Source organism: Vigna angularis, chromosome 3 (assembly GCF_016808095.1).
Source record: "Vigna angularis cultivar LongXiaoDou No.4 chromosome 3, ASM1680809v1, whole genome shotgun sequence".
NCBI lineage: Eukaryota > Viridiplantae > Streptophyta > Magnoliopsida > Fabales > Fabaceae > Vigna > Vigna angularis.
In genome coordinates this window covers 21,846,192-21,859,544 of record NC_068972.1, presented here as the reverse complement: position 1 = coordinate 21,859,544, position 13,353 = coordinate 21,846,192, and the positions used below count along the sequence as shown (strand labels likewise).

Sequence of the window (13,353 nt, the reverse complement as noted above, 5' to 3'; positions counted from 1 at the left end):
ATTGATTATTGTGCAACATTTAGTACAAAATGAGAGTATTCATTTATGTTTGATAACTTACTAGATTTTCATCATTTTTCATATGAAAATTAATCAAGACAGAAGGTCAAGTTAGAGATATTTATGGTGGAAAATCAACTTAAAAATCTTTAAATTATATGAGTTCAAAGTACAAAAACAAATTCATAAGAATCTAACCAAGACAGACTCATAGACAAAAATCAAATATTAAAAAGATGTTAGAGGTTGAATTTTCTAATCTCCCCCACATTGGTTTAACATTAATTTTTCAACTTTGGAGTATGCTATTATGGATGTTGCTCAAAAGGCAACAATTTTTTTCCAAAAAGCGCATTTTTTTAAAATTTATTGTTTTAGATTGTTATAATAAGTCGTGTTTTTTTGGACAACATTTAGATACAATTTTAAAATGTTGTCTTTTTCACCATGGACAACAGTTATATACCATTCACAAGTTTAGTGATGTTTAAGGCAAAAAGTGTTATAATGATAATTGAGTTCTTGTAATTAATTTATTTTTATATATTATTGATAAAATTATAAACTGTCTTTAATTATGTTTTTGGTCTGTTTTTGTAAAAAAAGCATATTGTGTGTAATGTGGCTTTAGAGGGGAGATATTTTATAATCAATTTGCACAATAATCATATTAAAAAGATAAAATTATAGAAAAGAGAATGCACATAAAGATTTTATTAATCAATTTTTTTTTAAAGTTCATCCCAAATGTTGAATCATTCTCTTAAACAACTTGTTTAAGAAATTTCACTAATCAAATTTCTTGACTAGTACGAGGATCAACTTCTCTATGTTACTATGACTGTCAACCTCTCCACGTATCACAAGTATTAATCTCTCAGGATTACAACAAGTATATACCTCTCTAAATATCCTTCTCAATCTTCTCCTAAAAGATTATGAATTCTTTATTGAAATAAACAATAACAAACTCTTAAGACAAGAGAGTGCTATAAAGCTCATAAGATATACTTCACAATGTGAAGGATACTACAATGGTGTATTACTCCACTCAATTTCACTCAACAATTTAAATTTGACTCTAAGCTCATAGTGTCTTTTCTATTTGAATCTTTCTAAGTATTTGACGATTTTGTTTGTTCTCAATTCTTTCATCTTTTATATCTCTCACATTCTTCTTCTTTTCATTCTTTTTCATCTAGGTCTTGGAATTTATAATGATGATGTGTAATTTGATCGTTGATATACATTCATATGAATTTCTTTTCAATATCTTTAATATCTTATTTATGTTCCACTCAAAAATTTTGATATATCATTCAAAGTATTTGCTCCTCGAATTATCTATTCATTCCTTTTCAGTATTTCTTCAATTTTAATTTCTTCAATCATATTACGGTTGTGGCATCGATCTTCAAGATATTCTCTCATAATTTTTTTATTTTCAAAGTATTTCCTTGCTTTTGAGTGGTTTACTAGATTATACCAATATCTGCTCCTTCAATCGAAGAAGATTTGCTTAATATATTCTTTTTAATTACATGTTCAATCAATTTTGATTTTCTTTAAATATTTCTTCAAACAACTCTTCAGTTAGTATTGATATTAAGGTGTTTGATTTGTAATTTGATGATCTTGATATTTTCTATGTTGATTCAATATTTAGATTTCATTCATAAAATTAGACTTGATTCTTGCATCACTTGGTGATTTATTAACTTTTTAGTCAAGTTTGATCAACTCGTCTTAACTTGTCCAATGATTATTATACTCATCTAATGTATGATTGGCTTTTACTCGTATAATCAACGTTTCATTTAAGTCATTTAATGGAAGTACTCGTCTAGAAGGAATGTTTAATCTTTAGCTTTAGTGGTTAACTTGACTCGTCTAATGCTAATACTCACCTAGAGCTTTATTGCCTTATATTGACTCATCTGATCAATGAACTCATCTATTGAGTTTATTTGAGTATGCAATGTTTGAGTCGTATGGTGACTTTGTCATATGATGACTTTAGACATTTAGTTTAACTGTTGTCTCATCTAATCAACACTTCTAACTAGACTAGTCTAATTTTCATTTTCTTTCTTGGTTCAGTTTTTAAAATTCATTTGTTTTATACTAAGTGTGCTTTTGATATATTTTGCTTGAAACTCATCAACACATGTTAGTTGATCAAATATATATATATATATATATATATATATATATATATATATATATATATATATATAATAATTGAGAACATTTAATTAATTGAGTCATTTACTAAGTATATTATAATCTAACGAGACCTTTGATCAATTTACCATTTGTTTGTCCAATGTTTATATACATGATCTAATTGTCCTTGATTTAACTAGAACATGAACTTAAATCTTCTGTTTCATTATAGATTTTATCACTATGAATTATATTATATGTATTATTAATCTCATCTAATTAATTCTTTTAGTATTTAATACTAACAAATCAAATATAATCACCTAAGTATTTAAGAAAAGGAAGTATAATTAGATTATTTGTCATGAGTATGTATATCTTTATAAATTAAACGCTTATATGAACATATTTAGAAATAAATAAATTACTCTAAATAGTAAAATAAGAAAAAACTATAAAATATCTAATATAAATTATTTAAGCAAATAAATTGTACATAAAAGTAAAAAGAAAGAGATAATATATATTCAATGCAAATGATTCCAATTAAATAACTGAGAACATTATGATTACTCATCCATCATTTGAACCTTTACATTACTTAGGATTTATGTGAATGTTCAAAAGTTGTAACCATTACCAAATATAAATTTATATTTACTCATAACTTTGTAATAACTTTCATTAATTTTACAATAATTTTAATATTTAATCTCTATAGTTAATAACGTTTTTATTTTCCTAATTATAAAACTCTAACATTAACGGTACTGTACGGTCTTCCGACCGAGCGGCTATCCCAAGACCGGCTCCCCTATGACAGACTCCCCTAAGATCGGAGGACCGTACAGTACATTAACTATCTTAATATTTTAAAGGACATTATTTCTATAAATTTAAATAGTATCAAGATGAACAAATTAATAATTGATGAATGAATATTTTCTAAATGCTTAAAAGAATAAAATAGAATTACAATACATTTATCTTTTTCAATCATCATATTTGGTTTTTTTTCTTGATTCACTTGTTAAATAACTTTAACTACAATATTTTATTATTAAAATAAAGAGTTAGATTGTTTTTTTATAAAAAAAATTAATTGTCCAAAGATAACAGCTCTACTAAGAAATGGGTAGTAGAAAATTGAATAATTTATATACAAAATGATTTTTTATTTATTTAAAAGAATTGAACGTAGTTATACAAGGTTAACATATAAACTCATAATAGAACTCTTGATTTAAAAAAATACATTTATTTTTTATTTCCATAGATAAAAAAACATTGTTTCACTTTAACGTCTATTAAAGCTATATTCGTTTGAACAGATTTATTATTCATGTAGGATTGAGAGCGCGGATTCTAAACAAAATTGTTGTTCTTTTTTTTATTATTTGAAAGCAATGAATTATAGAGATTTGCGGGATGTAAGTTTTTTTCATCACTCTCTCATATGCAGATATTTGAAGGGAAACATACTAAAATGACATATTTAACCTTGTATCATTTTTCAATCTTGAGGTTGGAGATGAAAATGGAGTACCCATTGCAACAAACAGTACATTGTGGTCGAGCATTTGTGTGTGGTGGAGCATTCAATGGAATAGTTCCCTGTTATTATCTTCTTTTTTTCACAATATTTTTTTCTAACTTTGTTCTTAAAAACAAATTATTTTAAAGTTGAATAAAACAGTTTTTTTCAAGCAAATATACGATACCAGATTTAGATGAACTGGTTTCTTAATTAATTTTTACCATTTTTTACATTTTAATAATTATTTTTTATTTTTTTCACTTTATAAACATTTTTACAATTAAATATAACATTAACAATTATCATTTTATATTATTTTAATAATTAGGGGTATTTTGGTAATATTTAATTATTATCAATTAAACTAATTTTTTAAATCTGTCACATCAATCAAATCCTACACTAATACTCACAAACTTTACTTCTAAATCCACTCTCAATTGTCCACAAATCCACTCAAAAAAATAACAACAAAATTATCCTCAAATCCATTCAAATCATACTCTCAAATCATTTTCCCCAAATCACTACAAAAGAACACAGCCTGAATAATGACGTGGCTACATTAGCTGTATATTATATTTATGTAAGAATATACTCTTTTGTGCGGTAAGAAAAAAAAGAATATATACTCTTTGATTGATATGTCTTTTATAACTTAAGTAAAATATTGCAACCATTAAATGAACTCAGAGAAGTTTGTTTTATGTAAATATGGTTAAAGAATAACTCTTTAAATTTCATAAATAAAAATAATTTTTAGCAGTAACTAAAATAACTCTTTGCTAGTAATCAAATAAAAACAAGCTCAGCAGTTGTTTTTTGAATCCAACCAATAATCAGTTTCAATAAATATTTCTATTACTTATACTATTTTCTGAATTAACTGATATGTTGAGACTTTTGTTTAAGAAAATTAAAGTATAGTTTGATTATTTCATAATCTTTAAAATGCAAATTCAAAGATTATAATTATTTTAATAATTAATTAATATGATTTGACTTCTAACCCAATCTCTTGACTTGATTAAGCCAATAACCTGTGTTCTATGATAATAATAATAATAAAATATTTAATTGACGTTTACTTGTTTTCAAACTTGATTTCTTTAGTTTTTAAACTCTTCTTTCCATTTTTTTTTGTGCTCTTTGTCAAAAGTATCACTCTTTTTTTTTCTATGAATATAACTCAAAATTAGAATATACTACAAATGTTATTAATTGCATAAAAAAAAATGAAGAGCATTTACGATGGCTTCTTTCGAGAAGAGAAGATAATATTGTAAACATTTTCATGTTTACCATTTTTCTTTGGTTTAAACCTTAGATGATCCTTACATTTGTTGAGAAATCTCAAGTGGATCTTCTTGGTAAAAACGGTTTAAATTGAGTTTTAAATTTTGTAAAATCGTAATAATTAAGTCTTTTTCGTTAAGTGGTTAGAAATAGCATCAAGAGCTGCTTATGTGTTGCACAATAAACATGTTGATCTGTGTGATCTTATTACATGAAAATAAAATTTAAATTATAAAATGTAGTAAAGTAAAAGAAAAGAAAAAAGAAAACAAAAACAATTCCCCACCCTTTATCATATCTCAACATGTCTTTATCATATATACTTCAACTCTTTTAATTACAATATGTTTTATTTCAATTCTTACACAACTCAAACATTATTTTATTAAAATCAAACAAGTTATAAACATCATTATTTTTCAAAATCTTTGTAGATACGACACTTGTTTACTACATCTACCCATTATACTTACTAAAAAATTAATTCACTAAAGCAACCAACAAGCCCTTGACTTTGTGGCATTGGGTGGCAATTACTTGACACTGGGTGGTACTTTAAGAAATTTATGCTCCTCTAGAGGTAATTTATATTGCACTAAATATTTATCTTTCAGAAGTAGCGTCTACATGTATGTTGTTGTTTGAGCCATATGGACTGAGATTTGATGAGTTGGTTAGATAGAGTTGTGGAAATTGATGTTGATAGTTGGTTTTGATGAATATGAATTATTTTGTGTTTTAAGACTGATATTTATTGAGAATGTTCATTGAATGAAATAACTTAAGAGTTTGTTTAAGTCTTGAGGACTGAAGTGTGATGATTGAATTAAAATAAGATCATAATGACACCAATTTTATAGAAATTGTATGCTCTACATGTATTGTAGTAGTAGTAAATTAAAACCTAGAAAGACGAAACTAAGAATTGATTTTTATTTTAAAAATATATTGTGATAATCTTTACAATAAGTTATGATTGCCTTTATACTGAATTTGATAATCTTTCTTCTTTCTTTGTGTTTGTTTCTTTTTCTTCTTTTTTTACAATGATCATATAATTATTTTTTAATAAGAATAAACACAAATGATTGTATATTAATTATAGTTATTATATTTTGATGTACTCAACTTATAATATATTAAAGGTATGTTAAGAATTTTGATCACTAAAAAGTAATTTTTTAGTAACCTACTTTATTTAAAAATTTTGGAATATTATATTTGATAGTTATTTGTGGATACCTATGAGGGGTGTGCTTAATAGGAAGAAGAAAATGTAAAAAGAACATGAAAGTAAACAAAAATAGAATGAATAGAAATAATGAGATGTAGAGTGAGTTTAAATGTAAGAGTAAAATGAGTAAAGCAAATAAGAAAATGGCATTAGTGTTTGTTTGTGCCGTAAATGGTTTGTTTGTTGAGGAAAAGTGTCTGAACTAAAAAGCTAAAAATCTAAGAGAGAGGACTTAGATACCATATATTTGCAAACAAATGAAGAGTGTATGTGTTATGTTGGACTTTAAGGATGTTTGATGATACTATTTGAAGAAAGGGTTGCCAGCCTAGCCTACCCATGTGATGAAAGTACCAACTCATCTAAGGCACTCGTCAACTTCAATTCTATCATCAACATGTCATGTGCCTTTTCCTTTTCCCATCACATCTTTTCAATCTTCCTCTTTCTTCCTACATTGCCCAAAACCATCTTTTTTACTATTGACATTTCAAAATCAAATCATGTTATGATCCCAAGCAAACTTTTATCAATCTTTTTGGCTAAGTAACCATCATTGGCTACCTCATCATCATATGTCTCAAGTCAAACAACCTCAATGGCCCCAATCACACAACTTTTACATCAATCAACTTTTACATCAATCAAAGCTTCGTAAAATAAAAGGATAATGATATTTTGACAACATTTTAACATCATTTACGTGTTATTCTATAATTGGTCCAAAATTACTCCACAATCAATAATAATAATCATAAACACCAACATGGATCAATCACAGAATGACATGTAAATGGTGTTAAAATGTTGTCAAAAAAATATTGTCAAAGTACCATTATCCAAAACAAAAGGGTCACGGGATCAAACAACAAACCAAATAAGTGCTTCTCCGTATTTTATGATTAAATCAAAATTGTGTTCTTTTGATTTATGCAGTTTCAACTTTAATTACATTGGAACTGTTTCGACATCTGATCATAACATAATTGTCTCATTAAACATATTCGATCATCGCATTGATTAAATGTTGAAATGTTCTCTCATCTTCCTAACTCAAATTCAACAAAATTATTTGGAAAACAATTGGTGAACACCTAACATATAAATCACATCTATAAACAAACAATATAGGTTTGATGAGTAATATATATGATATGACAGAAACACATAAACCGAAATAATAAGGGTTGATGTTGTGTTTCATATATATAACACTCACTTACGAGACAAAAGGATAAAACGGGTACTCCGTTTTATTAAGTTCACCTAATGTTTCTAAATGAATATTTTCCAAAAATATCTGAAAATGTGTTCTCTTTCTTCACACCAGTCAAAAACATATATTCTTTTTATTTCTATACAAGAGTAAGTTGGAACAAAACAAAAATGTGTTTATAATTTATATTAATTGACAACAAAAATACGTTTCTTTTTCTAATTTTTTTCCTAAAAATTTATAAAACACAAGAAATAGAACCACAAAATGTGTTTCATTGTATTCAAATTAGCTCAATTAACACAATCTCTCAATTGAATATTAAGATTTTTTTTCTTAAAACAGTTAATCATTATAAATAATCTTATATTATAATTTAAATTATTCATTATAAAGTCAAAATGTAATTAACCCACTAAAATGATTTAATGATAATAATAATAATAAAATAAGCATTTTTTTAACTATATAAAAAATAATACTTATTGTGTAATATACAGAAATACATGCATTCAGGATTCTTGAATAAGTTTGTTCAAGGTCCACTAAAAGTACAAGCAGCTCAATCCACACCACTTTTAAGTTTTACTCGTTACCACCACGCTCAATTGGTTATTACTTTCTGCACCCCTCAAATTCTAGAACACAAATTCATCATTACTGTTACGAGGGATTAGGTTTCCGGAAGTCATGTGATTTTTCCAATCTGGAACTCTACGCTGCTCAACTACTTCTGGAATGATCTTTCCGGAATGCTACATTACTATATCGAAAACATATTTCTCATCCCCTACATGACGGATAACATTTTCCAGAACTCTATGTCCGGATTCTGGTTTCCGATAACCTGAACTCCACCATTTTACCCAGCTATGCACAATGAGAAACACATTCCATACCTTAATATACCTACCGTGAGCTGTATGAGTTTAACAAATCACCAACACCTCCAGAAAACCACAAAACAAAACAATCAAAGGCAAAACAGGAATTCCAGTAAATGATGGGGTGCAGGAAGCAATTGCCACCCCTGTTACACTTACACTCTCCACTCCTAAGTTTGATACAGACTCCATAGTCTGGAGATGTGGACGGTTGGAGCAGTATTTCCGTTAATAATTCAACAATTTTTGAGAATCTAAATGATTCTTCACATGGATATCTTACCGAGGACTATCAAACAAGGAATTGAAATGCTTACATGTGGCTTTCAATTGAAAAAGAATTTTAGAAAATAAATCTTACTGTTACTAAGGAAATTGTAGGAGTCAAGTATGCACTAGATTATTTTCTTCTTTTGAAGGAGACGAAAGACAACACATACACTACAATACAATGTAGGTCTGTTCAGACACTAGAGTTAGAATGAGTCAGAGACGTGCCTAATAATAGAAAAGACAACATTACTGTTTTTCGCTGTATGTGATCCTCCATCTGTCCACTAGGCATATCATAATGAAACCATACACCAGAACAAAAAGGCAGCACCATTGCGACCAAAACTCGAAATTATATAATCCCATCAAACTAATCCTTTACCCATCAATAACCAATGTAGGTATGGATTGGAATTTAAAAATCCAACTCATCCATATTTTTTCCACAGAAACAGTTTTGATATTTTGAAACCAAAGCTAGTTTAAGTTCAAAACCCATTAAAACCAGTTTAAAGAAAAACATTTTAATCAAGTTTTAAACCAAAACAGTTCTTTGCTTCCATGAATCCTATCAGAATGAGTTCGTTTAAGGCTAGGTTAAAATTTTAATTTGCCCATAGTTTTGGTCAGGTTTATGATCGAACTCATTTTCGTTTTTCTTAATTTATTGGTCTTGGGACTGGTTATAAAGGACCCAGAGTAGCTTTCTTAAAAATTTAAACCTGATCAAAATCATTTTGGTTTGCTAAATTTACACTTAATTAAGTTTTAAAAATTTGGATATTTTCATTTGAATTTTCAATTAAATTTTTTTATTATACAGTGCTAATAATATTTTTTTATTTTCACGTGTACCATCAATAATCAATAGTTCGTCTTCGTATCTCTCCACCTTGTTTATAAACTTGCATTTTCCCTCCCCAATATTCTCTTCTAATTCATTAGTCAAATCCAAATTCACCAGTGAGTGACGAGATAGATGTGAAAAGAAACGAGTTATCCACAAGTTGGAGAAGAAAACACAGAGGTTACGATCATGTCATTGAAGACCAAAATAAAATGGTTAAGATAGGAATGCACTCACATAGGAATGCAAGAGTGTCCCATTGTCCAATTCAAATTAAACTGGGTTTGTATGAGAAACAATTACAAGTTTTATTACAAAATATTAGACCAGGAAAGTAATTCTTCCACTTCAAGAGAGCATTCCATCCACTGCATGCAGCAGCTAGCAAGCTATTTCAAGTACAATCTCATAAGAATTAAATAAACCTTCACAGCATCAGCATCATAACCCCAACAGTCAAAACAAGAGAAACAGAATCTACAGCCGTAAGTGCTCAAAACAATGATTTCATATGAGGCAAGTACAGCTGATGCGGCATGGATTTTACTACTTTCGAAACAAGACACTATCTTCTTTCTATCAAATTAGACCATTTGAAGAAAAAAAAGCTTGCTTGTTTCTCTGCAATACTTCTATAAGTAAAATAGAATCTGCATTTTGACAGTGTGCCATCATACTGCTCTGGCAGCATCATATAAACATAATTAGTAATTTAATATGATGGGCAAAAAAGTATAATATTCTACAGGGTGAGGTTGTGGCTTTGGAAAATATAAAAGTGTACCTAAATCCTTGTCCTTACTCAAACACCTCATTAGCCCTCGTAAGATTCCTCTGCTCATCTACTGTTTGCTTCTCCATTGCGCACAAAAAAAAATTAACTTCTACCATAAATTTAACAATCAAGATCTTGCACAATATCCAAAAAGCATGTGAATGAGCCAGCTATAAGGTGTCAATGGCACACCAATGGTCACAGCTCTTTTACGATCACGTGCAATGGTAACTGCCCAAAGACTTCTGCCACTTAGTCTTCTTAAGCCATTAACCAGACCTATATGGTCAGAATGACCCTCCAATTCAATTAAGCTTCTCTGGCTCCTCTTTTCCTTGTTAAACCAAAAGTGAAAATTTGCTATTGAACCACGTGATTTGAAGTGAAGTGAATGAACAAAAAATAAAGTACTTTATTGTACTGGCAAGGATGGATTTGAGAGAAACCATCCTCTCGCCCATTGATTTTGCAGCATTTTTCATATTTATGCTACACAACATTTTCTTCATACGCACAAATAAAAACCAAAGAAAAGGTACAATATCATGCTCCTACTGCACAAATTTCTTCCCGTAAGGTTCTCAAATATAATGATATCGAGGCCCCCAAAGAAAAAAAAAACTATATTACATCAGAAAAAGTCAAAAAAGTGGACAACAAAATTAACTTTCATTAGATCATATGTAAAAGTCTCAATGAATTAGGGATCACAATATACTAAAGTGAAACATATTGAGGGCTGGACTGGGTAATGAATTTGATAAGAACATGGTGCAGCTTAATACAAGGCCAGCCACTATCTAACCTAAGTGAAAACATTCTTATAACAATGGTTCATCAAGTCATACAGAAAAAAGACATCGTGAAATTTCTTTCTGTATATAATGTACTTTCTACCTAAGCTACAAGAACAAAACAAAACATAACACAGAAAGAAGACGGTTCATCTTCCTCTACAATCTCAGTCTCAATAAGCCATCTACATCTATTCTCCAAGTCTATAAATCCCATAGAAATATAATATCATAGCCAGCAGAATAATAAGAAAAAAAAGAGAGTAAAGAACATAATTTAAACATACATCAGTGCTAGTGATCATGCATCAGCACCATCGGAGGCTTTTGGAGCAAAAGGATCATGAGTTGGACCAACATCCTGGCCAATATGGCGTTGCACAAGGCGCTGCAGATCAGCCATAACCTTATGCTCCCTCTTGGCCTTCTCTTCATAGTTAAACATAGCCAAAGCACGTTTATCCTCAGCACTATAAACCTGGTTTTCTTTCCTGATACGAATGGCATTCATCCTCTGATGCCTACTACCGCTCATCACATAACCAAGACTCTCAAACTTCTGAATCTCCTCCGCAGAAAGACCCACTTCTCCTCTTCGCGGAATACGCTTACCTTGTTGAACATACTGCGCAATGGCATCACCTTCACCAGGCCTAAGCGCTCCACCATAGCTTATATGCCCCTCAGCCCTCGGCAACGGCATTGGCCCAACAGCGGGTTCGTTGTCCAAAGTGGGTTTCTTCTGAGACTCGAACAATTCCTTTAACTTCATAGCCTCCGCATTAATCTCCGTGTTCAACACCTCATCTATCGTAGCTTTACCAGCATCACCGGAACCAGAACCATTCTCGTCCTCCGAATAAGCACGTTCGCTTTCCGTCTCAGAACTTTTCTTTTTTCCTTTTCTGCTCCTACTGCTAGGCTTCGAACTAGACCTTGAAGAAGAACGTTTCATCCTCTTTCTCCCACTGCTTTCAGAATCACCACTCTCGCTCTCGTCACTCTCATCTGAATCGCTATATATTTTCTTCCTGCTGCTCCTCTTACTTCTTTTTCTTCTATTCCTCCTACTCTTCCTTCGTCTACGATACTCTTCTTCTGATTCTGACTCTGACTCTGATTCAGATTCTGACCCACTCCCGCTATACGATCTCCTCCTCGACGAACCAGCAGAACTCTTCCTTCTCTTCTTCCTAGAACGCGAATCGTCTGATTCACTGCTGATAGACTTTTCAGATTCAGAATCAGATTCCGATTTCGATTTTCCTCTTGGTTTATCCTCGTTGTCAATCTTCCCACCGACGTCGTCTCGGTCAGAGATTTCATCAGGTTTGCTATAATCCTCCAGATCGTCATCGTCGCGCCGCGGAGGACTGGGCGTGACGTTCCAGATGCAGTAGTTCAGCGACTTCCTCATCTTCTGACGCTTGAGCCTTCGGTATTCCTCGTAGTTCAAACCCTTCAACTCTTCGTCGGACTCAGAATTGGAACGCTGCCAGTCCCCGCGGTCGCGGTCCAGATATGCCCCGTTTCGGCGACCGAATTTCTTAGGCAGAGCGTCGTCGTTGGGAGCTCCATTGGTGTGTCTAGGGTTTCTGAAGGGGGGTGATTCCGAACGGCGGCGGCGGCGGTCCGCGGGGCGGTCGTAAGAGTCATAGCTGGGGCTGCGACGGCGGCGATAATCGTCGGAGATATCGGAGTCCGGTGTGCGGCGAGTGTTATGTCGGTGGCGTTCGTAAGGGATTTCGATGGTCGAGGATGGCCTACCCATAGCAGAAAGAGTGAATGGAACAATTGTGAACCGGGTTGAGAACCCAATCCAATTTTTGTCAATTCGGTTAGGTTATAGGGTGGTTAGCGAAGTTTTTTACTACATCCGATTAAAATCATATTTGGGTTGGATAAATTTATAAGTTTTAAATTTGATAAAAACATTAATTATTTCATAATTTCATTACATAAAAAGTAATTTTATATGTATTATCGTATAAATAGTCAGAATTTTTATTTCATATCACAGCAGGTATTGTTATAAGTAAACGAAGAGCATTTTTTTTTCTCTGGATTGGATGGATCCATTTCATTATGAATCCTATTTGTAGATGGTGGTCTTTCGGATGTCTTGCGTCGCATTGTAAATGGTCTTCCGGATTGATCCATTTCTTAATTTTACCCAATTGTAATCAAATCGATTATTAATATATTATTATTAATATTTCTTATTAATATTTTTTTCTCTTTTCTTCAAATTTGCCTCCATTCATTAAATAATATCCATAATTTTTTTTTTCGTATAACACAAACAATACATAAAATATGTAAACTGTCAAA

General features: G+C 30.7%; 1 protein-coding gene across 3 annotated transcripts; it reads right to left on the bottom strand.

Moving 5' to 3' along the window:
* Positions 1 to 9,648: 9,648 nt before the first annotated feature.
* LOC108326580 (uncharacterized) lies at positions 9,649 to 12,871 on the bottom strand. 3 transcript variants are annotated; one of them, XR_008248053.1, is made up of 3 exons: positions 11,310 to 12,871; positions 10,238 to 10,562; positions 9,649 to 10,129 (listed from the first exon to the last, which is right to left on the bottom strand). XR_008248053.1 is itself a non-coding variant. In XM_052875414.1 (2 exons), exon 1 carries the CDS (start codon positions 12,791 to 12,793, stop codon positions 11,324 to 11,326), a length of 1,470 nt encoding a protein of 489 aa, XP_052731374.1. In that variant the 5' UTR covers positions 12,794 to 12,871; the 3' UTR covers positions 9,705 to 9,842; positions 11,310 to 11,323. The 3 variants fall into 3 exon arrangements, 2 of the variants coding, with proteins under 2 accessions (XP_052731374.1, XP_017415648.1); XM_052875414.1 differs by lacking the exon at positions 10,238 to 10,562 and having other exon boundaries at positions 9,705 to 9,842; XM_017560159.2 differs by lacking the exon at positions 9,649 to 10,129 and having other exon boundaries at positions 10,149 to 10,305.
* Positions 12,872 to 13,353: the final 482 nt, after the last annotated feature.